Here is a 27,927-nt window from a genome sequence, read left to right as displayed (position 1 = left end):
AGATTACAATTGGTACAAAATGCGGCTGCTAGACTTTTGACAAGAACAAGAAAGTTTGATCATATTACGCCTATACTGGCTCACCTGCACTGGCTTCCTGTGCACTTAAGATGTGACTTTAAGGTTTTACTACTTACGTATAAAATACTACACGGTCTAGCTCCGTCTTATCTTGTCGATTGTATTGTACCATATGTCCCGGCAAGAAATCTGCGTTCAAAGAACTCCGGCTTATTAGTGATTCCCAGAGCCCAAAAAAAGTCTGCGGGCTATAGAGCGTTTTCTATTCGGGCTCCAGTACTATGGAATGCCCTCCCGGTAACAATTAGAGATGCTACCTCAGTAGAAGCATTTAAGTCCCATCTTAAAACTCATTTGTATACTCTAGCCTTTAAATAGACCCCCCTTTAGACCAGTTGATCTGCCGTTTCTTTTCTTTTCTCCTCTGCTCCCCTCTTCCTTGTGGAGGGCGGGGGGCACAGGTCCGGTGGCCATGGATGAAGTGCTGGCTGTCTAGAGTCGGGACCCGGGGTGGACCGCTCGCCTGTACATCGGCTGGGAACATCTCTGCGCTGCTGACCCGTCTCCGCTCGGGATGGTGTCCTGCTGGCCCCACTATGGACTGGACTCTTACTATTATGTTGGATCCACTATGGACTAGACTCTCACAATATTATGTCAGACCTACTCGACATTCATTGCATTCGGTCTCCCCTAGAGGGGGGGGGGGGGGGGTTACCCACATATGCGGTCCTCTCCAAGGTTTCTCATAGTCATTCACATCGACGTCCCACTGGGGTGAGTTTTTCCTTGCCCTTATGTGGGCTTTGTACCGAGGATGTCGTTGTGGCTTGTGCAGCCCTTTGAGACACTTGTGATTTAGGGCTATATAAATAAACATTGATTGACATTGATTGATATATATATATATATATATATATATATATATATAAGTGTGTGTGTGTGTGTGTGTGAAAGTATTACAATAACATACTAATATAATGGATTATTATTATAATAATATAATGGAGTGGATATATAATTAATAATTATTTTAATTGGTTAGGAGTGTGTGAAAGTTCGACTCCTACCTTCTTTACTTCCGTGACAACCTCCTTAAGGTTTTTTAATCAATCATAAATATCAAGCAGCTAAGTTGCGCCAAACATGGATAAGTGTAGAGAGAGTGTTTAGCATTTTCCCCATCACCCCTTGTAATGGATGTGGGTGTAATTTAGATTTTTTTTTTCATGTTGTTCATTTTTTATTAAATCCACAAAGTTCAATGAACAGGTTGTGTTATGTGTGGTCATGTTTGTTAAATGTTTGTGCTGGTTGATTTTTTTTCTGCTCCATGACTAGGGAAGGTTGTTTGGATTGGGTCATAGAAGTGGATGCTTTGCTGTTTGTTCATATAAGTGCAATTATAGGTTGAGTTACTATCATTGGCCACCAGATGGTGACAAAATGGCAGCCATCAGACCACTGGTTTGGCTACAGGGCAAATTGCTTATTGGACTGGTTTCGTCTTGCGGGTCAAATTGAAGATGCCAGAGGGTTGCATTTGGTCCGCGGGTCGTAGTTTGGACATCCCTGTTATAAGCGCGGCGCATTGTCACAGAGAGATAACAAACTTGTTGCTGCTATATTGACCTTATGAGCTGGTGAGCTGCTTTCTAGTTTATTTTAGATTATTCTAGATCATAAATAATGCCTCTCATCTGGATAGTAGAAGGATGAGGACATAATGCAACTTGTTGGTCAATTTTAGCATCTAATTGCCGTGGCGAAAAAGACATGAAAAGGCGTTTGGCTCCACCCCACATTTTTCTTCAAGAGGATTATGAGTCATTCTTCATCTAAACGGGAATGTATCAACATCCTAACTGTCGGCATCCCAGTAAGAGCAGACATTGTACAGTAAGTGATTGTTTTATTACGTTTGTTGGCTCTCGGTGAAGTCTGTTATGATTAGTAGTGTTGTTGTTGTCAAAAAGCAAACTTTGTGATGCGTTTGACACTTAAAATAATCAAAGTACGTGAATAGGACATGTTATTATGAATGTTACTACATTATATATATATATACAGACAATATTATTTTTAAAGTGCAGTTTCCCTTTAAATGTCACAAAATAATTGCACTAATTATTTCGGGTTTCGCTACTTACAAAACGTGAGGAATTGTCATTCCTCAAAGTCTTGGCGTTCCCAAATGCCTCCAGCAGAGGGTTTGCTGAGATGATTTGATCCTCCAGTGTCCCCTAGAAAACACAAACATCATATCCTGAACTTGTATAGATAAATGTTTCATGTCGTACGGACTCGCACCTGTATCTTTCCAGGTGCTGGTTCCTTCTTGTCGCTGCCTCCAGCCACTGCGATTGTGGCAAAGTACTGGATGACACGTTTGGTGTTCACCGTCTTTCCTGCACCAGATTCTCCACTGTGGGGGGAAAAAGCCACGTTATGGAGGATAATTTATGTCTTAATTACAAAAGCTTTTTTTGACACTGAATTGATGTAACTGAACTTTTCACGTTTGAAATGTGTAAACTGAATTTTTTTTACCTCAAATTATGCTGACAGATTCATTGAGAAAAAAATCAGTGTTTTAAGATTCAGTATCGAAAAATTACCTGCTTCAAAGAGCAAGACTCACTTCTGGTAAATTAAGACCGAAGCGATCGATCCTGTCTCAGAAGCAGCCAATGAGGTGTCAAGTTTGGAGTCACGTGACACGGGTCTTGCAAACTGCATTAAAAAAAAGGCAGATAACTGGGCTACCCGGGCATAAAACAACGTAATTAACGTTTCAATGCGGCCCGCTGGATGTTTTCAAACTATAGAAATTATTCCAATGATTAGAATCTGCAGACCCGGCACGAGTGTGGCAGAGTGGGCGGGGCTTGGTTATGGAGCGGCGAGTGTCAGATGGAGGCAGATTTCTACAGCAAATTTCTGCAGAACAGTAATATTATATCTAATATGTGGATGTTTTTTTACCCTTTGCGTTTGTTTCGCTGCGTTTGTTGCATCTTTGTTGCTCTTGCTCGATTATAAAAGTTGTCCATCAAGGAGGTGGTCTGCAGTAGAGAAGCAACGTCCATATATTTTAAATATTCAGTGTTTTATTGTGCTTAGCTAAAATTGTAAATCCCATATTCTATATTTGTATATACTGTACATTCTGTCATAATTCAGTAAAATAACAATGTTCATTCCTTTTTTGAGATGCTTAGTTCTGTTTAGTTTTTTACTGACTAAGACACTTGGAGTGTACATAAAAATATAGAATGTGGGATTTACAATATTAACTATAAACAATAAAACTGAATATTGAGAAAATATGAATGTTGCTCCTCTACTGCAGACCACCTCCTTGATGGATATGTTTTATAATCGAGCAAGAGCAACACAGATGCAACAAACACGGCGAAACATTAGGCAAAATGATTTAAAAAAACATCAACATATTCGATATAATATCAGTGTTCTGCAGAACTTTGTTGTAGAAATCTGCCTCGAACACTTGCATTTTCAAGGTTTCAGGCTTGTTGCTGCCGCGCCCAATCCGCCCCGTGCCTCGTCTGCTCAAAGCATCGCTACCTATGGCTACCATAGTAACCCGTATGTCACTCAAAAGTGAAGATTTTAACTTTTGGAATAATTTCTCTAGTTAGAAAACATCCAGCGGGCCGCATTGAAATGTTAATTAAGTTGTTTTATGCCCAGGTAGCTCAGTTAACTGCCATTTTCATACAGTTTTGCAAGACCCGTGTCACTTGACGTCAAACTTGACACCTCATTGGCTGAGTGTTAGACAGGATCGATTGCTTCAGTCTTAATTTACCAGAAGTGAGTCTTGCTTTTTGAAGGAGCAAATTTTTTGACACTGAATTTTTCAGCACTGATTTTTTTTACACTTAATTTTTTTTACACTTCATTTTATACACTTCTTTTTTTTTCAATGAAATTGTCAGCATAATTTGATGTAAATGAAAAAAAAAATCAGTTCACAAAATTCAAATGCAAAAAATTCAGTTCAAAAATTCAGTGTCAAAAAAGCTTTCATAATAAATAAATTAACCTCCATACACGTGCAATGAACAACTGAATCTTTTGGGAAATAACATATTTTTGTTCATGCGAGTGACTCACGTAATCAGGACAGACTGGTTCTCACGGTCTGGATGGACAAGAACACATGAGAAGGTTTCAGTTGACACACAAAGGTTAAGAGACTCTGTAGCTAGAACCTCGACCTCACCTGTGAGCATGTTCTGATAGGCATTATCAGACACTGAGAAGATGTGAGGAGGAGCCTCCATGCGCTTCTTCCCCCGGTAGGCCGACACCACGACTGGCTCATACACCGGCAGCAACTTGTACGGATTGACCGTGACGCAGAACAGTCCGGAATACGTCTGCAGATGCACAAAGTGAAGTTACGTGACAGCGGAACGCAGCCTCTTCCTGGTGCCACACTCACGTAAATCATCCACGCTGCGTAACGATCTTTGAGGTTAAACAGCACGGACGGCTCGTTGAGGTGTGTCATCATAACCATGTCCTCGATCTTGTCGTACTTTGGGGGATTCATGGGATGGCAGTCCTCATCGTTGACTGTTACAGTCTGCAGTGTAAAGCACAATCAGCACAAGTTTGTCATCGAGTTGTCGTCTTCCACGTAGCCTCCACTTGATCTCCAGCATGCTCTTATTTTTTAAGTCAGGGTTCAGTGTGTCTTTCATGTCTTTGTGTCACATTGACATAAGGAGAGATGTTTTGGTATTGAATGAATGACAAAAAGATCTGAGGCTACCTGAACTCATCCCTTTGGGGGAATTTCAGGCCATTTTAAAAGATCAAGAAGCTGTTTCTATTGAGCACTGTATATGTTTATAAATTGTTTTTAATGAATCATTTTATTTAAAAAAAAATGTTTACACCTATTGCGTGTTTTTATGTCTATCTTGTAAGTAATTTGTGCTTTTAAGTGTGTGATAGTGTTGTCCCGATACCAATATTTTGGTACCAGTTCAAAAATACGATACTTTTCCAAATAAAGGGGAGCACAAAAATATTGCATTATTGGCTTTATTTTAACAAAGAATCTTACGGTACATTAAACATGTTTCTTATTGCAAGTTTGTCCTTAAGTGAAATAGTGAACATACAAGACAACTTGTCTTTTAGTAGTAAGTAAGCAAACAATGGCTCCTAATTTAGCTGGTGACATATGCAGTAACATATTGTGTCATTTATCATTCTATTATTTTGTAAACATTAATAAGGACAAGTGGTAGAAAATGAATTATTAATCTACTTGTTCTTTTACTGTTAATATCTGCTTACTTTCTCTTTTAACATGTTCTATCTACACTTCTGTTAAAATGTAATAATCACTTACTCTTCTGTTGTTTGGATGCTTTACATTAGTTTTGGATGATACTACAAATTTGGGCATCAAGCCGATACCAAGTACTTACAGGATCATACATTGGTCATAATCAAAGTCCTCATGTGTCCAGGGACATATTAGTTTATAAACATAATATAAATTTTTTTTTTAAATGAAAGATGTTGTGATGCCAAAAAATATCGATGTAATCATAGTAGTATAGACTAGATACGCTCCTGTACTTGGTATCATCACAGTGGATGTTAGGTGTAGATCCACCCATGGCGTTTGTTTACATTTTGACGCCGGTGAGCTACGGTGTGTAGTGAAACTTGTTTAGCTATTCCTCGTCCTGCAGGGATGATACTTGTAAGAAACTTACTCTATTTGTCGCCGTGGAGGCGAGGATTAGTGATTTGGAAGTAGCTAAAACACTGCAGACTGCGGATGGACTTTAGCCGCTAGCTAGCCAGCCATGTCTTAAAGCACCTCTTCCTGAGGGCGTTTCAGTGTTATAACTTCACCTTTATCTTTAGTTTTAAGCCAAAATGGTTCTGTTCTCCCTTTTTTGTCTACACACTGTCTGCTTGTAAGTACTTTGTGCGCTGCCGAACATGCTCCTCTGCTCGTAAAACCAGCAATGACACGACGTGACGACAACCGGGGCCGGGGGGTGGGGGACCGGTACCTTTTAGAGGCGGTATAGTACCGTATATGATTCATTGGTATCGTGGTACTATACTAATATCGGTATATACACATCGCACTGTATGGAATGGCCTCAATCTCGTTACCTTGCGTAATGACAATAAAGCTGATTCTGATTCTGATTCTATACCGTACAACCCTAGTGCGCGACTACTTGATGACACCTGTTATTTGCCACCCACTTGGCCAGGTCACTTTTGAGTTTTTTACTTGGTTAAAACAAAGGAAAACAAATGTTGAACATTAAGTACAGTACAGTCCAAGACTCACCGCCAATGGTAAAAAAAAAACTGTGAATAATGAACACACCAATAAGAAATGCCTGTTTTTGATGTCCTAAACCAGGGGTGTCAAACTCCATTTCATTGAGGGTCACATCGAAGTTATGGCTGCCACTTGTAACACCAAATAATATATGAATTTGCATATGCATTTGGTTATTATATATATTCTTTACATACACTGTAAAAAAAATCTGTAGATTTTACAGTAAACAACTGGCAACTCGGTCACCAGAATTTTACTGTAAAATATAAAGTGTATTTTTGTTTTACTTCGGGTAAATGGAAAAACAATGCCACTGTTGCAACTTTTTAGGGTAAAAAACATTTTGGTACAGTTTTTCCATTTACAGTAATACAACGTAAAAACAATCGTAGATTACACGCTAAAAAACTGGCCGCTCAGTCAACAGAATTTTACCATAAAAAAAATGTTTTTTCTTTTTTTTCCAATTTACAGTAATATGCTGTAAAAACCACTGTAAATCTATTGTCAATTTATTGGATACCTTGCTTTGAAATCATAAGTCAATCAGAGTAAAAATTAATTTATTTCAATATGCATCATAACAAAAAGGGTCATATCAAAAAAATGGATAGATGTTGACTGGTATACACAAGCTATGGAGATGATATCGTACAAAAAACTGCATTTAAATTAGATAGAGTCGTATATTGTAATATGGGATCCATTATTTAATTTTTTTTAAACTATTAAATGAACCTAAAATATGACTTCTTTTATCTTTGTGGAAAATATTGGACACAATGTGTTGTCAAGCTTATGTGATGTAAGTGTAAGCCAATGTGACACTATTGTTCTTTTTTATTTATTTTTTTATTTTGTAGCTCTTTTTTATAAATGACTGTGATGATAATGTAAATGTGGGATTTCTAATCACTGTTATATTGGAATTCTTATTAATATTGATACTGTTGTTGATATTATTCATTTTTGTTTGACTACTTTTGGATTGTTTTGTGTCATGTTTGTGTGTCCTCAATTGCTTTGTTGATTGCAATTCTGAATGTTGCTCGGTCGGTTTTGGAATTGGAATTGTACCATTGGGGTATTATTGTGTATTATTTTGTTGGATTGATTAATTAAAAAAAAATGTAATAAAAAAAGTTAGACATTTAAGTATTTATTTTTATTTTGGTAAATAAAAATAATAGTTTGGAAAGTATGATATTATAATATTTGTTGCAATACTGGATACTATTAAAGTTCAAAAGGTATGCAATTTCATGCAGTACATAGTTTTTCTGTAAAAATGAAAAAAAAACCAAATACATTTAGTATGAAAAGATAAAGTATTTTATTGACACATTTTTCCAGGTGTTCGCGGGCCACATTTGGCCTGATGCCTTGAATTTGACACCTATGCCTTAAATCCTTTAAAATGCCTATGACGTTTATTAAATACTTTGAATTCAGTTTTACACATTAAGAAAAAATGGGTTTATTGTATTGCACATCACGTCTTATTCAAAGCATCGTCTAGTGCTTGAAAATGTTGAGTGATCTTTCTGCTGCGTTTATTTTCGTTTATTAAATATTTGGGTAGAATTTTATTCAACAAAACCAGTTTTCTTTTATACAATATAGAAATGTATCAGAACTGTTTGTCTATTTTATGGAAGAATGTAGTTAATCATAGAACTGGCACCCAATGTTATTAAAGAGTAATGATATTGAATCGAGAATTGCTTCGAATCGAGATTCAATACTGAAATGAAATGTTAACCCCAAGAATCAAATCGAATCGTGGTGCTCATAAAAACGAATTATTAACAATTTAAAAATGAGAAATGAAATCTACAAATATGCAAGGGCCGAATGTGTGGGGTTTTACTGTGATCAAATCCTTCAAAATAAAATTAAAAAACTGATGATTAAAAAAAAAAAAAAATTTTAGGAGAAAAAATTACTTTATTTTAAAAAATACTGCAATTTAAACTTTAAAAAAGCATTACTTTGTGAAATTTTTTTATTTTTGTGACAAAATGTGAAAGAAAAAACTTAATTTTTCATGAAAAAAATATTGTAATTTTAACTGAAAAAAAGCATAACTTTTTTTTTTGGGTCCTGTCCAGCTACTCAGGCAAATCATATTGTTGATGTAGATGCCCATATCGGCTGTACAAATGTACTTTACAAAAGAAAAGTGTGGGATACTTCTCTTGTTGCCTTATTTATATTTGGCTTTATTAAATGGATTTATATTATTATTTGGTGCAGCTGGGCCGGAGCAGGACGGGATAGAAAGAGAAAAAAAAGGAAGACAGAGGGGGAAATAAAATTGATATAATTCAATCAAATGGGCATTTAAAGGATTAAAATAATAACAAAAAACATGACACGTTTTCTATTTTTTATTTAGAACTGAAGTTTTCTACGCTCTAAACCAACGTTTCTTAACCATAGGGCCGGGCCCCATTGTTGGGTCGCGGGTGCCCCTTAGAAGGCGGTACTCAGTAGTAATACACATTTCCACCACTTGTGGCAGTAATGACAATATCAAACAAACAGAAGAAGTCCAGAGCTGAAGTCATAGAAAAGTGCAAAAAATATGACTAAAGTGATGAAGCTGTATTGGAATTTGCACTTTAATTCTATTTACAGGTTAAGAAACATACATGAATAATTTAGTTAGAATTTTTATTCATGAGTCCCTTCTTAGGCAGTATATTCGATTACTATTAGGGATGTCTGATGATATCGGACTGCCGATATTATCGGCCGATAAATGCTTCAAAATGTAATATCGGAAATTATCGGTATAGGTTTCAAAATTATCGGTATCTGTTTCAAAAAGTAAAATTTATGACTTTTTTTAAAACGCCACTGTGTACACGCACGTAGGGAGAAGTAGAGAGTGCCAATAAACCTTAAAGGCAATGCCTTTGCGTGCCGACCCAATCACATAATATCCACGGCTTTTCACACACACAAGTGAATGCAAGGCATACTTGATCAACAGCCATACAGGTCACACTGAGGGTGGCTGTATAAACAACTTTAACACTGTTACAAATATGCGCCACGCTGTGAACCCACACCAAACAAGAATGACAAACACGTTTCGGGAGAAAATCCGCACCGTAACACAACATAAACACCACAGAACAAATACCCAGAACCCCTTGCAGCACTAACTCTTCCGTGACGCTACAATATACACCCCTGCCAGCCCCTACCCCCCGCCCCCACCTCAACCCCGCCCCTCCCAACCCCGCCCACCTCAGGAAGAGCAAGTCCCAAGTTCCAAGGCATGTTAAAAAAAATAATGCACTTTGTGACTTCAATAATATATATGGCAGTGCCATGTTGGCATTTTTTTCCATAACTTGAGTTGATTTATTTTAGAAAACCTTGTTACATTGTTTAATGCATCCAGCGGGGCATCGCAGCAAAGTTAGGCATAATAAAGTGTTAATTCCACGACTGTATATATCGGTATCGGTTGATATCGGAATGGGTAATTAAGAGTTGGACAATATCGGAATATCGGATATCGGCAAAAAAGCCATTATCGGACATCTCTAATCACTATTTATTTTTGTAATCAGCCTGTCATAAGCCTTGATACTAACCTTTGTGATCAACACATGCTTTGGTACAATTTGACATTGTTTATCCTGTTAGAGTAAGATCACTCATTCAGTGTTGATATCTGAGTAGGTCAAAAAGGTGAAGAACTCCTGCTTTATTGACATTTCTGTATAAAATGAGAGGGTGAGACTTTGTGGACAACTTCTCCTCACCTCATTTTTGTCCGTCTTCACGGTGGCTTTGCCACCATCTCTCTTCTGGACGACACCTGGAATGTACAGGTCCTTGGGGTCGGGCACGAAGCAGGCCGTTTTGGCATCAAAAGGTCGGTTCTGCGCCTCGATCCGCTCCTTCTCCGGTTTGCGAAGATAGATGGCTGACGGCCCATACTGAGCCATCTCGGCGTCGGAGCTCATGGCGGAGCCTAAGGATGACGAGAAAACATCGAGAACATCGAATTAGATGATCGCAGAGAGACGAGTAGTCTCACCTGGGACGTGGTCTGCTGCGTTCCGGGTGGATGGGTCTCTGATGTGTGGGTGAGAAGCTTCAGGACGAGTCAATGAGCGAAGATCAGCAGGAGGTTCCTTTTATCAGCGTCGACAAACCGGACATTCCAAACTTGGCAATGTCACTTTTCTAATCCCTCCGCATTATCCATCCCGGACAGTTCTTAAAACTGGTGCAGGATCTTCTGGGTGGTAATCGGACGATGTCTTAACGGCAGGTGATGATCCCCCATCTCTATTTTTACCATCTCTTCTTCTGACTTGCTTCATGAAACTGTGCTGCCGAACACAAAAGTCCATCAAATCTTGGAATTGTTGCGCTCAAGACGTAAATAGGCACGACCTCCGAGTGTTCCACGACGGCCTCACAACTTTTAAGTTGATCCTCGACTCAAGGACCAGCTGCTTCGTCTCCTTCAAGGCACCTTTCTTGGCTTTACAGGCCTTAGCATCCGGCCGAGGTCACGACAATGTGTGACCACAAAGTCAAAGCAACACAAGCCAGCCAAGATACTTTTTCAGGAGGAACGTCCTCAACGTCCACCTGTGGAGTTAATGAACACTAGAAAGGTGCAGCTGCAATCGAATCTCAAACGTTTTCCCACTAATATAATAATAATATATAATAGAATAGAATATAATTAATTATATCAGTATATATTATAATTAACATATACTGTATATTATATACTGTATATATAATATGTAAATATTACATGTTATATTTTATATCGCTACTATAGTAAATTTTTAGTCTACTTTATACCTGCATTATCCTTTCCACCCTTACCCTTTCCATCCTTTTTAACTGAGCTACTGCGTGGAACAATTTCCCTCGTGGATCAATAAAGTTTGTCTAAATCTAAGTTCCACATCAGAAAGCACTTGGCTCTCAAAGTACCATCAGAAGGACCAACATTAAAATACATTAGCATAGTAGGACTAAGTATTCTTGAAAAACAAGTAAGAAGTTTTATTTAAAGCGGAACTGCACTTTTTTGGAATGTTGCCTATCTTTCACAATTACTATGAGAGACAATACGACAGATTTTTTATTCTAAATATGAAATAAATGCTATGAGCCGCTCTATTCTTAAAAATATCCAAACACCTCCATTGAGGTTTTATATACATGATGTAAGTTTATATGTACTGTAGTAACAGGCACATTAATAACATTTAATATTTACGTTGGTTTTTCTTAACGCCACTGATTATTACTCACTGCAGACTTCATGAGAGCCAACAAACATAACAAAAGATCACTTACTGTACAATATCTGCTGTCATTAGGATGCCGACTGATAGAATCTTGTTATTTTCCACTTTAATCCTCACGAAGAAAAGGGGCGGCGCGTCGTTTTTGCCTGTTCCGGGTCATGAATGGCTGTCAAAGTGTACCAACTTGTTGGAATACCTAATCAGACATCTTCTGTCCAGGTGAGCGGTAGAGGTGGGAGTCTTTGGGCACCTCACAATTACGATTCAGGAGCTATACTTCAGTTAAAAATCGATTAGTGATGCATCTTTAATTTATGTAAATTGTGCCAGTTTTACATTTTTTCAGGTTTCACTAAAAAAGCGTTTATCACTTGCAACTTTTAAAACCAGGCAATTTGTAACAAGAAATTCCCATCACGTTTATTAAATTAATGGAAATGTGTACAAAACTGGAACATAAGTACCCTATAAAAAAGGAGCTGGTCTGATCTCTCTGTGAGGTGGTTCATTTTAGAACTGTCTGCATTACATTATTGACAATAAATACATTGATTATCGAATATTGACGTTTACTAATCGATGTAACAATCGTCCAAGTGTGAATTGCGATGCATCTAAAAATCGATTATTTCCCCCACCTCTAGTGAGAGGCATGATTTATGATCTACAATAAACTTCCAAGGAGCATGGAAACGAGGAAGCAGTTTACCACTCGATGATGTAAACATTGTGACACAAGCTCGTGATCACGGCGCCGCTATGAATAGTTAGTCTGCGTTAGCGCTTATAATAACAATATCTCTAATACTTGGTTAACATTCTCTTACAGACATTACACATGGGACGGTTTAGTAAGTATAAATAGTTTTAGTTACATTGTAAAACTTACAAACGTTGCTTGGAGTGATGAATGAAGAATCCATACGAGTAAAAACGCTATGGACGACTAGAATACAAAACGGCACTTCTAGTTTCGGTTGAAAGTACACATGGGGCGGTTTAGTACGTAATAATTGTCTCAGTTATATTGTAAATCTTACAAACGTTGCTTGGAGTGATGAATGAATAATCCGTGAGAATAAAAACGCTATGCACGTCTGGAAGACATACGGCACTCCGGTTGGAAGAAGAAAAAAAAAAGATGCACTACCTGTAAAGAGAAGGACACCTGCAGTGAGAGTCCATAAGATTGCAGCATTGCACAAACAATACAACACTTTCTAAGTGTATTTGCTTGTTTGTTGTGTTTTTAAAAAAAAAATTTTTATCATGGCTGTTATTGGAGAAAATTCACAAAATTAGCCGCATTGTCTTATCAGCCGCAGAGTTCAAAATTGATGAAAAAAGTAGCGGCTTAAAGTCCAGAATTTACAGTAATTATTTGGCGAACCACTAGATGGAGCCCGCGTACCACAGTTTGAGGATCACTGATTGAGATAATGTCAAAGTGACATCCTGATGGGCTGGCAGTTACTTTAGTGTTAGCGTCAACATCGACAATGTCGACATCGGTATTTAAAGCCTTGTTCGGTTGTACTAAAAGGAAATATTTTGAAATCGTAATAGACATTACTGAAAATATGTTTATGCTAACATTTGGCCTGGGCCAGTTACACATTTTGCTCGACAATATATTGACCTACAAATTATTGAAAATAATCGGGTCAACATTATTTTGACCAAATTATTAAGTGATGCAATGAAACATAATAATAATGCAAATATACCCTTTCAAATGTAATACTTATATTTCTTGTATATTTTATCACTGTAATTGGAATGTAACTTTTAAATATCAGTTAAAATAAAACAAACAACTTACAGAAAATTAGAATAATGTGATAAAGTTATTTATTTTTTGTAATGCAATTAAAAAAACAAAAATGTCATACATTCTGGATTCATTACACACCAACTGCAATATTGCAAGCCTTTTATTATTTTAATTTCGCTGATTATGGCATACAGAAAACTCAAAAATCCTATCTCAAAAAATTAGAATATTTCCTCAGACCAAGTAAAAAAAAAAAGATTTATAACAGCAAAACAAAATCAAACATTTGAAAATGTCAATTAATGCACTCAGTACTTGGTTGGGAATCCTTTTGCACGGATTACTGCATCAGTGCGGCGTGGCGTGGAGGCAATCAGCCTGTGGCATTGCTGAGGTGTTATGGATGCCCAGGATGCTTCAATAGAGGCCTTTAGCTCATGTGCATTATTGGGTCTGGTGTCTTTCAGCTTCCTCTTCACAATACCCCACAAATTCTCTATAGGGTTCAGGTCAGGGAAGTTGGCAGGCCAATCGAGGACAGTAATGCCAGTACACCAGTTACTGGTGGTTTTGGCATTGTGGGCAGGTGCCAGATCATGTTAGAAAATGAAATCATCATCTCCATAGAGCTTTTCAACAGATGGAAGCATGTAGTGCTCCAAAATCTCTAGAAGCGTCTGACTTGGGCTATGGAAAATAAGCACTGGACAGTTGCAGAGTGGTCCAGAGTCCTGTTTTCAAAAGAAAGCAAGTTTTGTATTTCATTTGGAAGTCAAGGCGCGAGAGTCTGGAGGAAGGCTGAAGAGGAGCAAAATCCAAGTTGCTTGAAATCCAGTGTGAAGTTTCCACAGTCAGCAATGGTTTTGGGAGCCATGTCAGCTGCTGGTGTTGGTCCACTGTGTTTCATCAAGTCCAGAGTCAATGCAGCTGTGTATCAAGAGATTTTAGAGCATTACATGCTTCCATCTGTTGAAAAGCTCTATGGAGATGATGATTTCATTTTTCAGCATGATCTGGCACCTGCCCACAGTGCCAAAACCACCAGTAACGGGTGCACTGACCATGGCATTACTGTCCTCGATTGGCCTGCCAACTCCACTGACCTGAACCACATAGAGAATTTGTGAGGTATTGTGAAGAAGAAGCTGAAAGACACCCAATAATGCAAATGAGCTAAAGGCCGCTATTGAAGCATCCTGGGCATCCATACCTCAGCAATGCCACAGACTGATTGCCTCCATGCCACGCCGCATTGATGCAGTAATCCGTGCAAAAGGATTCCCAATCAAGTACTGAGTGCATTAGTTGACATTTTCAAATGTTTGATTTTGTTTTGCTGTTATAAATCTTTTTTTTTTTTTACTTGGTCTGAGGAAATATTCTAATTTTTTGAGATGGGATTTTTGAGTTTTCTTAAGCTGTATGCCATAATCAGCAATATTAAAATAATAAAAGGCTTGCAATATTTCAGTTGATGTGCAATGAATCCAGAATGTATGACATTTTTGTTTTTTTTAATTGCATTACAGAAAATAAAGAACTTTATCACGATATTTTATTTTTCTGAGACAGTCCTGTATGTGTATTTGTATATATATATATGTATTTGTATATATATTACTCTGTCTGTTTGCAAAAAGTTGCACTTGAATAAAAATCAACCAAAATTCATAAAATAGGTTCCATCTCTGTTAAGGGGGGTGTGGGGGACCCTCAAAGATACACAACCAAAACAATAAATAAAATGGCTAAATGAAGTTATTGTGACAAAAACGATCATGATTATCATTATTATCGCGGTATTGTTGAATGTGCTCAAAAAGTACTTATACACACAATTTGGTTATAAGATGTTAGTACCGTATTTTCCGCACTATAAGGCGCACCTAAAAACCACAAATTTTCTCAAAAGCTAACAGTGCGCCTTATAACCCGGTGCGCTTTATTACGATTCATTTTCATAAAGTTTCGATCTCGCAACTTCGGTAAACAGCCGCCATCTTTTTTCCCGGTAGAACAGGAAGCGCTTCTTCTTCTACGCAAGCAACCGCCAAGGTAAGCACCCGCCCCCATAGAACAGGAAGCGCTTCTTCTTCTACTGTAAGCTACCGCCCGCCCCCGGAAGAAGAAGAAAAAACGCGCGGATATCACCGTACGTTTCATTTCCTGTTTACATCTGTAAAGACCACAAAATGGCTCCTACTAAGCGAAAAGGATCCGGTTCATAAAAAGACGCAATCTCTCCATCCGCACACGGATTACTACCGTATTTCACAGCAACTGATATTCCTGTGAACCGCACTGTGGAACGGGAGCACGTACGGTGAATATTCGCACCACAGGGAATGAGAAGTCATCCTTCACTGTGGTTCTAGCTTGCCATGCTAACTTCCACCCATGGTGATATTCAAAAGGAAGACCTTGCCAAAAGAGACCTTTCCAGCCGGCGTCATCATAAAAGCTAACTCGAAGGGATGGATGGATGAAGAAAAGATGAGCGAGTGGTTAAGGGAAGTTTACGCGAAGAGGCCGGGTGGCTTTTTTCACACAGCTCCGAAGGCGAACACACCTTCACTAAGACGGGCAGACAGCGCCGGACGACATACGCCAACATTTGCCAGTGGATCGTAAATGCCTGGGCAGATATTTCGGTCACAACTGTGGTCCGAGCTTTCCGGAAGGCAGGATTCACAGAACAACAGCGACACTGACTCCGATGACTTCGACGAGACGGAACCGGCCATTTTGGATACCACGCTTGCGCAACTTTTCAATTCGGACACCGAAGACGAAGAATTCGATGGATTTACGAATGAAGAATAACTTCAGAAGGTGAGCGCTATGTTTATTTTGTGTGTTGTGACATTAACGTTCGAGCAACATTATGTTGTTATTGCTCTACACCATTTTGAATTTTACTATGTTTGTGATTGCACATTTGCGTACATTTTGGGACAGAGTTGTTAGAACGCTGGTTTTCAATATATTATTAAAGTTTGACTGAACTATCTGACTGTTTTTTTGACATTCCCTTTAGCGCAGCGTAGGCGCGGCTTATAATCCGGGGCGGCTTATTGGTGGACAAAGTTATGAAATATGTAATTCATTGAAGGTGCGGCTAATAATCCGGTGCGCCCTTTATAGTGCGGAAAATACGGTACTTTCTTTTTTAATAACTAAAATAGACATTACGCTTACTTAAATATTGTTCTGGCCTAACAAGCATATTTATGTTCTTCTATTTTAACTTGTAAATGTCTTAGAATATTTTTTTGAATAAAAACAAATTAGGTGATCATTTGTTTCATCTCTGGTTTATGTGACGTCACACGAGTTCACTTCCTGTTGAAGACACGTCCGTCTGTTTCAACGCGACTCTATGGAGTTTATATCTATGACTTTGTGCAAAGACAGCACAATCTTGATGGTTTATGTCTATACTGCATCTTAGTAGTGTAGACAGTAATGTCCTTACACAAGTTTAGATTGGCGTATGACGTGTCTTAATGGGGAAAGTCGTTAATGTCTCTTGGTTTCATGTTTGCATTCAAGCGAGCAAGCAGCCCGTAACAACCCATGCACACGGCGGTCATATTGGTTTTATCGTTCGGTTAAATGACTCATGGATTATCGGCCCCGGTCTATCCTGGTTGCAGTGCTGCTCCGCACCAAGGTTGGTGCGAGCCGTCGCCTTGTTTCTGAGGTCAAGAGCGCGATGGGAACACATGTTGGGCCACATTTAGCCGAGGAGAGTGTGGGAAACCTAAGATGGAGGACGAGGTGTGGAGAAGCGTGAACAGCATCACAGCTGAAGCAGCAAGTTTGTTTACATTCGAGAGTCGTAGCGTGACGCTTTCTCTCCTTCATGTTGGCTTACTGAGGTCAGCCCACTGTGCACCTCTTCTCTCCAGCCAATCAGATTACGGCATGTCCTCTTCTCTGCTACCTGTGACTGCTTTTGTGTTCACCTTTGTTCTGATCCGTCATGGGAGTCAGGATTGGCTGTTTGAGTACAAACGGTCATTTGTCAACACAAGCTCTCATCACGACCTTCAGCAGGACATGAGTGAGCATGTTAACGAGGTGCTGGTCCTCTGGACGTTGTTGACCTTCATTACTAGCTAGCTTCCTGCTGACAGATGCAGGCGGTCCGTTGTAACTGTACCTCCGACAGCTGGATGTCCTCTTCGCAGAGTTGATGGCAAACGTTCACTTTTCTGTTTCATGCTTTGACAGCAGCCCACATACTGCACACTAGGGGTGTCGGGAAAAAAAAAATTCTGATTAATTTAAAATTTTATTTGTATCGATTCTCAATCATTTAAAAAAAAAAAAAAAAAAAAAAAAAAATCGTTTTTTAAATGTGTACATATACACACACATATATATATATATATATATATATATATATATATATATATATATTTATTTATTTATTTATTTCCAATCTGTCCTGTTTAGACACTCAGGCAAATCATATTGTTGATCAGAATCAGAATCAGAAATACTAAATTTTCAGCACAATACCTTAAATGTTTCCAAATGGTGTTTGTAACACGGCAGTAAAACGGCTGTTCTAGCACAACAAAAGGCATTGTAGCTGTGCAGGCTAGCTCTCCAATCAGCTAAACAGACTCAATAACTCCACGGTGACGTTTTGGTGAATTTACTGAGGAATTTGTGGAACTGAAACAATACAACAAGAATGCCATCGTAAGTTAATAATACTAACACAGACACTCATAAACGTGTTAGCATAGTAGCTAATACTAACGCCGCTCGCTTGATTACTTTACGGTAGAACGCACAAATATGCATAAAAACACTCCTACAGACATCACACATGGGACAGTTTGGTAAGTATAAAACAGTTTTAGTTATATTGTAAAACTTACAAACGTTGCTCAGAGTGATGAATGAAGAATCTATACGAGTAGAAATGCTGTGGACGGTTAGAATACAAAACTGCACTTCTAATTTCGGTTGGAAGCGCTGAATAGAAGTACACTGCAGCACCTGCAGTAAGCGAACTCGTCCAAAAGATGGCGCCATAGCATAAACAATAACGCACCATTTAAGTGTCTGTGCTTGTTTTTATTTCTTAAAAAAGCTATTTGTAGTATGTCTGTCAGCAAAGAAAAATCCATAAATTAGCCGCAGTTTTATAAGCTGCCGGATTCAAAGCGTAGGGAAAAAGTGGCGGCTTATAGTCCGGAATTTACGGTAAGCAACTGTGAAGGAGGTACTTTATCAAAGCTAAATGCTAACAATAGCATGTATTAGCAGCTACTTCCTAGCCACGGTAGTCCTGCTCCCAGAAGTAATGTTCCCCTGGAAGAAAACTTGTCTCATCACATTTCCTCTTTCTTGTCTCGAAAAGAGGTAAATAACAAATAATTAGCTTTTTATGATACTTTTAGTTTGCATCCTGGCAACATTTTTAGTTTGTGGCACACAGAGTGCATGAGCAAACACAACGAGCGATGTCTGTGATTTCCAAAATTGTTATGGTATTAGTTTATAATAATATATTAACACAATAGTCAAAAAACTTGAATGAAAGCTTCTCTATAATGTAATTACTCCAAATCATGCGTAAGTGGATGGCAACGACTAAGAATGTAACGATATGAAAATGTTATATCGCAGTTATGACCAAAATGATCATCATCGTTATGGCTGTATTGGTAAATATGATCAAAAAGTACATTTACACACGCAAATAATAACACACTATTTAAGCTTGTGATGACTTTGTGGGTTCCCTCCGTGTACTCCGGCTTCCTCCCACCTCCAAAGACATGCACCTGGGGATAGGTTGATTGGCAACACTAAATGGTCCCTAGTGTGTGAATGTGAGTGTGAATGTTGTCTGTCTATTTGTGTTGGCCCTGTGATGAAGTGGCGACCTGTCTAGGGTGTACCCACGCCTTCCGCCCAAATGCAGCTGAGATAGCTCCAGCGCCCCCGAAAGGTACAAATGGTAGAAAATAGATGGATGGATAAAAATTTAAAATAAATTATTTGTATTATGGCTGTCAGAGAAGAAAATCCATGAATAAGCCGCACAGTTTTATAAGCCGCAGGATTCAAAGGGTAGGAAAAAGTAGCGACTATAGTCCGGTATTTACGGTAATAATAACAATTATATTGTTCAAAGAAGAGTTCTTGTGTGTCAATAGAACTCTATGACCAGGAGTTCGACTACAATAATGGAACAACTAAGATGAAGCATGCAGTTTTCTACTCCACTTTGCCAACAATGTCACGGCTCCCAGCTCGCAGTTTATTCAACTGAGACTCTGCGATGTCCGCTCGCTCCTCGGCTGCCTCCAGTTCATGCTGCACCTTCCGGAACTTTGCCATGTTGATGCTGGTCTGTTCCTCCTGCGATTGCAGAAGGTGGAGAAGGACATCCGGCTGTGATTCTTGTCACAATGACCTCCTCGCACTGCCGCTTGTACCCTTTCACATTCAGCTGCAGCTTGACTAAATCCTGAAGCCTCGCCACGTTCTTCTTTTCTTCCTCGCCCTGAAACACAGGAGAAGGATGTATGCTTTCTTTTTGGTGTGTGAATCACAGGATGTCCTCCTGACCTGATGAATCCAAACTTTTGATCTTCCTCTCGTATTTGTGCACTCCTTTCATGGCTTCGCAGCCACGTTTCTGTTCAGCTTCCAATTCGTTTTCCAAGTCTCGAACCTGAACAAAAAAGCAGATGAACACTTATGTGGTTTCACAGAGGGTTTTTGTCATCCGAGGACCCTTAACCCGTTTCTCCAGCTTCTGAAGCTCTTTCTTTCAGTCGGTCTTTAGGCTTTTGACAGCAGGTACGGTGCGACAGTCTTTTGAAGTAAACAAGTGTTTCTCATCTTCCTATCGGTCGTTTTTTCTTAATACTGAGCTTGCAGCAGCCAGCTTCATCTCACAGGATCCTCGGGTGTTGTGAATGCCAATAAAGTGACGTCATCGTGAAGATTGATGATTGCTAATTTGTAGGACTATTTTTTTAATGCTCTGTGATCGATTGGGGTGGTATAGCTCGGTTGGTAGAGTGGCCGTGCCAGCAACTTGAGAGTTCCAGGTTCGATTCCCCGCTTCCGCCATCTTAGTCACTGCCGTTGTGTCCTTGTGCAAGACACTTTACCCACCTGCTCCCGGTGCCACACACACTGGTTTAAATGTAACTTAGATATTGGGTTTCACTATGTAAAAGCACTTTGAGTCACTAGAGAAAAGGGCTATATAAATATAATTCAGTTCAATTCAACGCTGTGATCGACAGTAGCTCGCGATCGACCTAATGGGCACCCCTAGTTTATACAGTATCTTAAAGTCTTTGAACTGTGGAACTGTTGAGTACCTGCTGAGGTGTTTGGCCTTTGGTCACATACTCGTTCCCAACCTGAACTCGAGGATAACACAGCACTTTCAGCAGCTCAGCGGCGTAGAGACCCATGAGGTAGGCAACCCTGTCGGCCACTTTTGAAAGCTCAGAATAAGTCACAAGGACGGTTCACCCTCTGAATGTAGAAGCAAGTTTCACTCAACTCACCTCATGCTGTTTCTGCTTGAACTTCATGTTCCCGTTGCGCATCACAGCACTTTGTAGATGCCGATTTTCTCCTCCTTGTTGAAGCCCAGGATACCAATTGCACTCTGGTGATGACAACTGGATGCTACATTATGACAAGCTGCGAGTGTGACAACCTGTTGACGTTCTCTCTGCTCTTCTTCTCCCGCAGAGATGCTGCTGATCACCTCCAATCCTTATGACTATCCCTTCATCAGCCAGGGCGAGATCACTGTGCTGAGCATCAATGACTCCTAGGAGCCGATGGCCACAGACGTGAGTCGGTAAAAGTATTTACGGTGTTGATGAGTCTACTAAAAGTAGGTCTCATTTCAGCAACTCCTGGTCCTATGTCCTCCTCGCCGAAGAGGATGTTTTATTCTTTATCTGTGCGGACAAAATGCCAGTTAGTTGTTAAAATGGATGCATGTGGGAGAAACTTTCTTGAAATGTCCGGCATGAGGTCAGGAACAATCAAATTCGATTTTGGGCCTGACTTGGATCAATTCTACTACGTTACTTTACGTTTATCCTACGATACGGGCTTTAACAGCTGTGTGTGTATGCTAGCGGGCCCACAGGGACAAAGATATTGGAGACTGACAAGAGGGTTCACTGCATTTCTTCCATTATACAGGTGAAACAAAAAAACAATTGTAAAATATCGTGCAAAGGTTGGTTTATTTACAAGGTGAAGCTAATATATGTCACAGATTAATTAGATGCAAATCAAGATATTTCCGCTTGTGAAAACCTCATAAAATGTTGGGTTTTCAAAAACTGTAATGGCACGAAAATCAAGATATTTCAAGCCTCATTTTTATGATTATGGTTTACAGCTTATGAAAGCTTCCGAAAAAGTTGAGTTTTCAAAAATTGTAAGCCCATCCACCCATCCATTTTCTACCGCTTGTCCCTTTTGGGGTTGCGGGAGGTGCTGAAGCCTATCTCAGCTGCATTCGGGCGGAAGGCAGTGTACACCCTGGACAAGTCGCCACCTCATCACAGAGCCGTGATCATCAAAATAATAAGAAATTAAGGCCTTATTTATGTCACTTTGCATGTATTGGTTTTATATCACATATTAGAGACAGGCGAGAGGGTTCACTCCATGTCTTCCATTATACAGATGAAACTCAAAAAACGTGAATATCGCGCAAAGGCTGGTTTATTATTTACAAGGTGAAGCTAATATATGACATAGGTTAATAACACGTAAATTCAAGCCTTATTTTTATGATTATGGTTCACAGCTTATGAAAACCTCAGAAAATTTGGGGTTTTCAAAAACTGTTAGCTGTGATCATCCAAATTCGAAGAAATAAAGGCCTTACCTATCTGACTTTGCATGTATTGGGTTTATATCACATAATAGAGACAGACAAGAGCGTTCACTCTATTGCTTCCATTAAAGTTAAAGTACCAATGATTGTCACACACACACTAGGTGTGGTGAAATTTGTCCTCTGCATTTGACCCATCCCCTTGATCACCCCCTGGGAAGTGAGGGGAGCAGTGGGCAGCAGCGGTGCCGCGCCCGGGAATCATTTTGGTGATTTAACCCTCAATTCCAACCCTTGATGCTGAGTGCCAAGCAGGGAGGTAATGGGTCCCATTTTTATAGTCTTTGGTATAACTCGGCCGGGGTTTGATCTCACAACCTACCGATCTTAGGGCAGACACTCTAACCACTAGGCCACTGAGTAGGTGAAACTGTACCATAAAGGTGAAACTCAAAAAACTTGAATATCGTGCAAAGGTTGGTTTATTAATTAAAAGGTTAAACTAATACAGTATTGTAGGCCGTGATCATCCAAATGCAAATAAATAAAGGCCATATCTATCTGACTTGGCATGTATTGAGTTTGTATCACACATTAGAGACAGACAAGAGGGTTCACTCCATTTTTCCATTATACAGGTGAAACTCAAAAAACGTGAATATCGTGCAAAGGTTGGTTTATTATTTACAAGGTTAAACTAATGTATGACATAGGTTAATAACACATAAATCAAGATATTTCAAGCCTTTGATGATTATGGCTCACAGTTTATGAAAACTTAAAAACTCAAAATTTTGGGTTTTCAAAATCTCCAAGCTGTGATCATCAAAATTGTAAGAAATAAAAGTTCTTACTTATCTCACTTTGCATGTATTGAGTTTGTATCACACATTAGTTTCACATTTAAAGTTGAGGAACATCAATTCCTGAGTGGGCCGGCCGGACTGGTAGAATTATGACAAGATAACGTTAAAAAAAAAGACCACTTCAGATTGTTTTCTTTGGTTAAAAATACAACAAGCACATTCTGAAAATGTACAAATCATGTTTTTTGTTTTTTTTACACTTACATGTTTCGGCTAATAATATTCGATCTGCATTTGTCATTATTTATACTTTCTAAGTTAGTGCTGTGATAATGTTCATCAGTCAAACAGGTGGAATTGAGTCTGGCATATCTATTAGAAAATTAGATGAATAACATCAAATTACAGGACATTAATAATGTAATGTAATAAACTGTTCGTCAATTTGCTCACACATTTGTTCACAAAGTGTTGACCCTCGCCCCATCCTTGTTTGTGAATGACTGAGCATTTCATGGAAGCTGCTTTTATACCCAATCATGGCACCCACCTGTTCCCAATTAGCCTGTTCACCTGTGGGATGTTCCAAATAAGTGTTTGATGAGCATTCCTCAACTTTCTCAGTCTTTTTGCCACTTGTGCCAGCTTTTTTGAAACATGTTGCAGGCATCAAATTCCAAATGACCTAATATTTGCAAAAAATTATGTTTTCCAGTTAGAATGTTAAATATCTTCTTTTTGCAGTCTATTCAATTGAATATAGGTTCAATGTTTATTTATATATATAGCCCTAAATCACAAGTGTCTCAAAGGGCTGCACAAGCCACAACGACATCCTCGGTACAAAGCCCACATAAGGGCAAGGAAAAACTCACCCCAGTGGGACGTCGATGTGAATGACTATGAGAAACCTTGGAGAGGACCGCATATGTGGGTAACCCCCCCCCTCTAGGGGAGACCGAAAGCAATGGATGTCGAGTGGGTCTGACATAATATTGTGAGAGTCCAGTCCATAGTGGATCCAACATAATAGTAAGAGTCCAGTCCATAGTGGGGCCAGCAGGACACCATCCCGAGCGGAGACGGGTCAGCAGCGCAGAGATGTTCCCAGTCGATGCACAGGCGAGCGGTCCATCCCGGGTCCCGACTCTGGACAGCCAGCACTTCATCCATGGCCACCGGACCTGTGCCCCCCCCCCCCCCCCCCTCCACAAGGAATAGGGGAGCAGAGGAGAAAAGAAAAGAAACGGCAGATCAACTGGTCTAACGGGTTGAAAAGGATTTGCAAATCATTGTATTCTGTTTTTATTTACGATTTACACAATGTGCCAACTTCACTGGTTTTGGGTTTTGTACAAACAGCAGTCGCAACTTTAGAGGTTTCCATCCATCCTCTACCGCTTGTCCCTTTTGAGGTCGCGGGGGGTGCTGGAGCCTATCTCAGCTGCATTCGGGCGGAAGGCGGGGTACTTTTTCTTTTAAACAGCTTCAAGTTGTCTCCTTACTCGTCAACTTAAGAGCAGCAGCACACTTCCACCCTTCACAAAAACAGCGCTCTGACTGCGCTAACAAAATAACAATTTCAAAAAAGTACCTTACACAAGCATAAAGTATTTTAAGCACCCATTGGTAAAATTACTCAAAATATTGGTCTAAATTGTCCATATATATATTGCATCAATAAATGAGGATTTTTGCATTTTTTAATTAATAAAAATGTGTTTGTTTAGATCAGGGGATGTCGTAAGTCTGTAAAGCACTTTGATACACGTGATTAAAGGCTATTCATATACATTTTCATTAACTTCATAAAATGTTACTTATGACACAAAAAGGACACAGTATGGTGGTAAAATAATTGTAAAGGGTAAAAAAAATTCAATGCAAAAAAATTATTTTTATTGTTTGATTATATTGCTATTGTTATTTAAATTGACTGTTATTATTTTACTTGTTTATTTGTTGTTCTTTCAAATTATATTTAAATTTAAGTTTTGGTGGTACAATAAATACTTGTGTTTTCAAATTAATAAATATTTGTTTATTATCGTGATTGATATTTTTGCCATAAACCTCCAATCCTACCCCTAGTGGAAATGCATGTTACTACAATATGCTCACGTCCCTATTCTGACTGTATGTTTCTGGAAAAAAGTGTATTCCTTCTCCCGATTAAGTGTAACAAAAACTTAACTTTGGCAATGTGTCGACGGAAAATATTATTGGAGCGTGTAGAACAGGGCTATTCAACTACACAATGAAGAGGGCCACAGTTTCAAGAGCCCAATGGCTCAGGGGCCGGACATTGAAATGTGGATGTTTCGTCAGAAAGTGTCTCCGCAGGTTTTATTCCTTTGAGACTGCGTTTACTTAATTGCGAAGTAAACACATCGGCGTTCACACTGCACTGTCAATAAATTCATTATTCTGCCATCACTACTCATTTCCAACGCGAGCAGCTCGACATATAGTTAACAGCATGAAGAAACAGAAGCACCAGAAGTTTTTTTTTGATGATTGATGTTCCTTCTTTTGAATTATTTTCCTTCCTTAAATTGTATTTCTTTACGCTTCTCCCTTTATTAAAGTTTGTAAGACTGAGTACATAAACGTGTAATGAGCATTACAAAAGTTTAACGTCCATTGTGTATTTTACATAAATAAAATAGGTTTAGTGATGATACATTCCAACAATAAAACTACACGTTTACGCGTATAGAAACTAAACGACATCCACAGCAAATTTTGCACACGTCTGGCTCAACACATACAAACCTAATGTGTAGCGTTATTGCCATTTACTGGTCAAATCCAGCGCTACATGTATTAAACAAGCTTTGCTCACCAAGAGTTACTCGTCCAAAAAACGACACAACCACGAATATAAATGACTTCACAAAGTCAGCAATTTCTATACTTACATACTTTGTTGTCTAGATGCAGTTTCCTCAAGCCAAATCGCCAGAATATGATTAAAATGACATCTACTTGGGGACTGTGATTTTTGTCCCCTATTGGAAAGCTGTCCTGTCACGATGGCGTACATTATGCCCCTGATAGTTTGTATTTTTGGAGTAAGATAGTAACTAACTAGTACTAGTGATGTCATCACAACGCATACGCAATCTGTGACATCATCGGTTGGGTGCTCAAAGCCAAAAGTGTGGTCACGTGACCGCTGTTCTCACACATCAAAGATGTCGCGCATCATGGACAAAAGCGCTGTTGTGGCGCGCTCCCTGCTCTAGTTGGCTGCAGTCTAGGTTGTTTGTCGCCGGTGTTGCCATGGTTGCGAGGGACAAGAGGAGTTTTACGGACGCCAACATGTCAGCGTTGTCTCTGGAGCGCAAAGAGTTTGAGTGCCTGCATCAACTTTACAATCATGTCTTGTCCAGCAAGTGTTGCAGCTACAAGCTTCTAAGCATTCTCGGGGAGGGACGCTTCGGAATCGTTGCCGAGTGCCTCAACTTGAACACATCGGATTGTGTGGCGGTGAAGCTCCTGAAAAGATGCAACATTTACAACTACAACCAAGAAGTGCAGGCGCTGCAAAAGATCCGCTTCCTGGACAAACACAGGAACAGCTTGGTCAGGTTCATAGAACACTTCATCTTCCAGGACTTTCCTTGTCTGGTTTTCGAGATGCTGGACAAGAGCCTGGAGGACCTGATGACAGAGCGAAACATGACGCCGCTGAATCTGCATCAAATCCGCCCGGTCACATTGCAGCTTCTGATGGCGTTCGAGGCCCTGCAGGCGTTAGGGATCATTCACACAGACTTGAAACCGGACAACGTCATGCTCGTGGACCACAAACACGTTCCCTTTCGAGTGAAGCTGATCGACTTTGGTTTGGCTCATCCAATCACGTCCGTGCACGCGGGAATGACCCTGCAGGCCGAGGCTTACCGGGCCCCAGAGGTGACCTTGGGCCTTCCCCTGTCAGAGGCCATCGATATGTGGTCTCTGGGATGTACCATCGCATACCTCTTCTTTGGATTCGACCTCTTTGACTGCTCTTCTCTTCGCAACAGTATGGGAACCATCTGTCAGCTCTTTGGGCAGCCTGGAGATCATCTTCTCAACATGGCTAAATACACCAGTGACTACTTCATGCTGGACGCAGACCACCGTTGGACTGTCATCTCAGCAGGTATCGAGCCAGCCATGTCTCGATTTAATCTGGAGACTGGGTCCACTTTCGAAGACCTGGCCTTGGGATTCTTGCAGACCACCTCCACCGTGGAGTACGACGACTGGATGAAATGTGTTTGTCTCCTAAAATGTCTACTGAGTGTAGAGGCCACGAGCAGAGCCACTCCCAGACAAGCTTTGAATCATTCTTTTCTCACCATGGCTCACCTGATGGACAACTGCCCCTACAAAGAAGCTACGCTCAACTGCATGATGGTCGCGCCCATCGACGACTACGTCACAGTCAAAGGCAGGGATGAAGGCTACGGCGAGGAGGAGCCTGACTGTGTGGAGGAACTTTATGGAGAAGAGGAACCAGGAGAGGTGGTGAATCTTGACATTGGCAGCGACGCTGGTTGGTTAATGGACGCTGATGATTTGGTGGTTCTTGGCGGTGATGAGGACATTGGTGTTGTGGAAGAGCCTCCTGGAGTGCTTGTTCTTGATGTTGAAGTGGACCTTTGTAAAGTGGTAGACCTTTGTGGTATGGAAAATTCATGTGGCTTTGTCAACTTGGCAGACCTGTTTTAGTGGACATGACCCTTGTGGGCAGTGAAAAATCCTTGCTGAGTTCAAACAGAAGGAAGCTTTACTGGCAGCCAACAAAAGCAAAGACA

General features: G+C 39.7%; 2 protein-coding genes across 2 annotated transcripts in view; one reads left to right on the top strand and one right to left on the bottom strand.

Annotated features, from left to right (window-relative positions):
• The window catches only part of LOC133620196 (myosin-3-like), a 29,110-nt gene extending 18,745 nt beyond the window's left edge, over nt 1-10,365 (bottom strand). Inside the window, exons 1-6 of the mRNA XM_061981481.1 lie at nt 10,162-10,365; nt 4,493-4,636; nt 4,271-4,427; nt 4,162-4,189; nt 2,332-2,446; nt 2,172-2,264 (exon numbers count right to left, since the gene is read on the bottom strand). Coding sequence (XP_061837465.1) covers nt 2,172-2,264; nt 2,332-2,446; nt 4,162-4,189; nt 4,271-4,427; nt 4,493-4,636; nt 10,162-10,365 — 741 coding nt within the window. The remainder of the gene's footprint in view (nt 1-2,171; nt 2,265-2,331; nt 2,447-4,161; nt 4,190-4,270; nt 4,428-4,492; nt 4,637-10,161) is intronic.
• Nucleotides 10,366-26,378: 16,013 nt separating this feature from the next.
• Nucleotides 26,379-27,886, top strand: LOC133620197 (homeodomain-interacting protein kinase 1-like). Its single transcript, XM_061981482.1, has one exon. The coding sequence runs from the start codon at nt 26,402-26,404 to the stop codon at nt 27,839-27,841; it is 1,440 nt and encodes a 479-aa protein (XP_061837466.1). The 5' UTR covers nt 26,379-26,401; the 3' UTR covers nt 27,842-27,886.
• Nucleotides 27,887-27,927: the final 41 nt, after the last annotated feature.

This window comes from Nerophis lumbriciformis, linkage group LG24 (genome assembly GCF_033978685.3).
Source record: "Nerophis lumbriciformis linkage group LG24, RoL_Nlum_v2.1, whole genome shotgun sequence".
NCBI classification, from domain to species: Eukaryota; Metazoa; Chordata; class Actinopteri; order Syngnathiformes; family Syngnathidae; genus Nerophis; species Nerophis lumbriciformis.
Note: the sequence above shows the minus strand (reverse complement) of the source record. Positions and strands in the feature narration are given on the sequence as shown.

Bases quoted from the DNA above. Each gene is read 5' to 3' on its own strand.
- LOC133620197 (XM_061981482.1), top strand. From the start codon at position 26,402: ATGGTTGCGAGGGACAAGAGGAGTTTTACGGACGCCAACATGTCAGCG.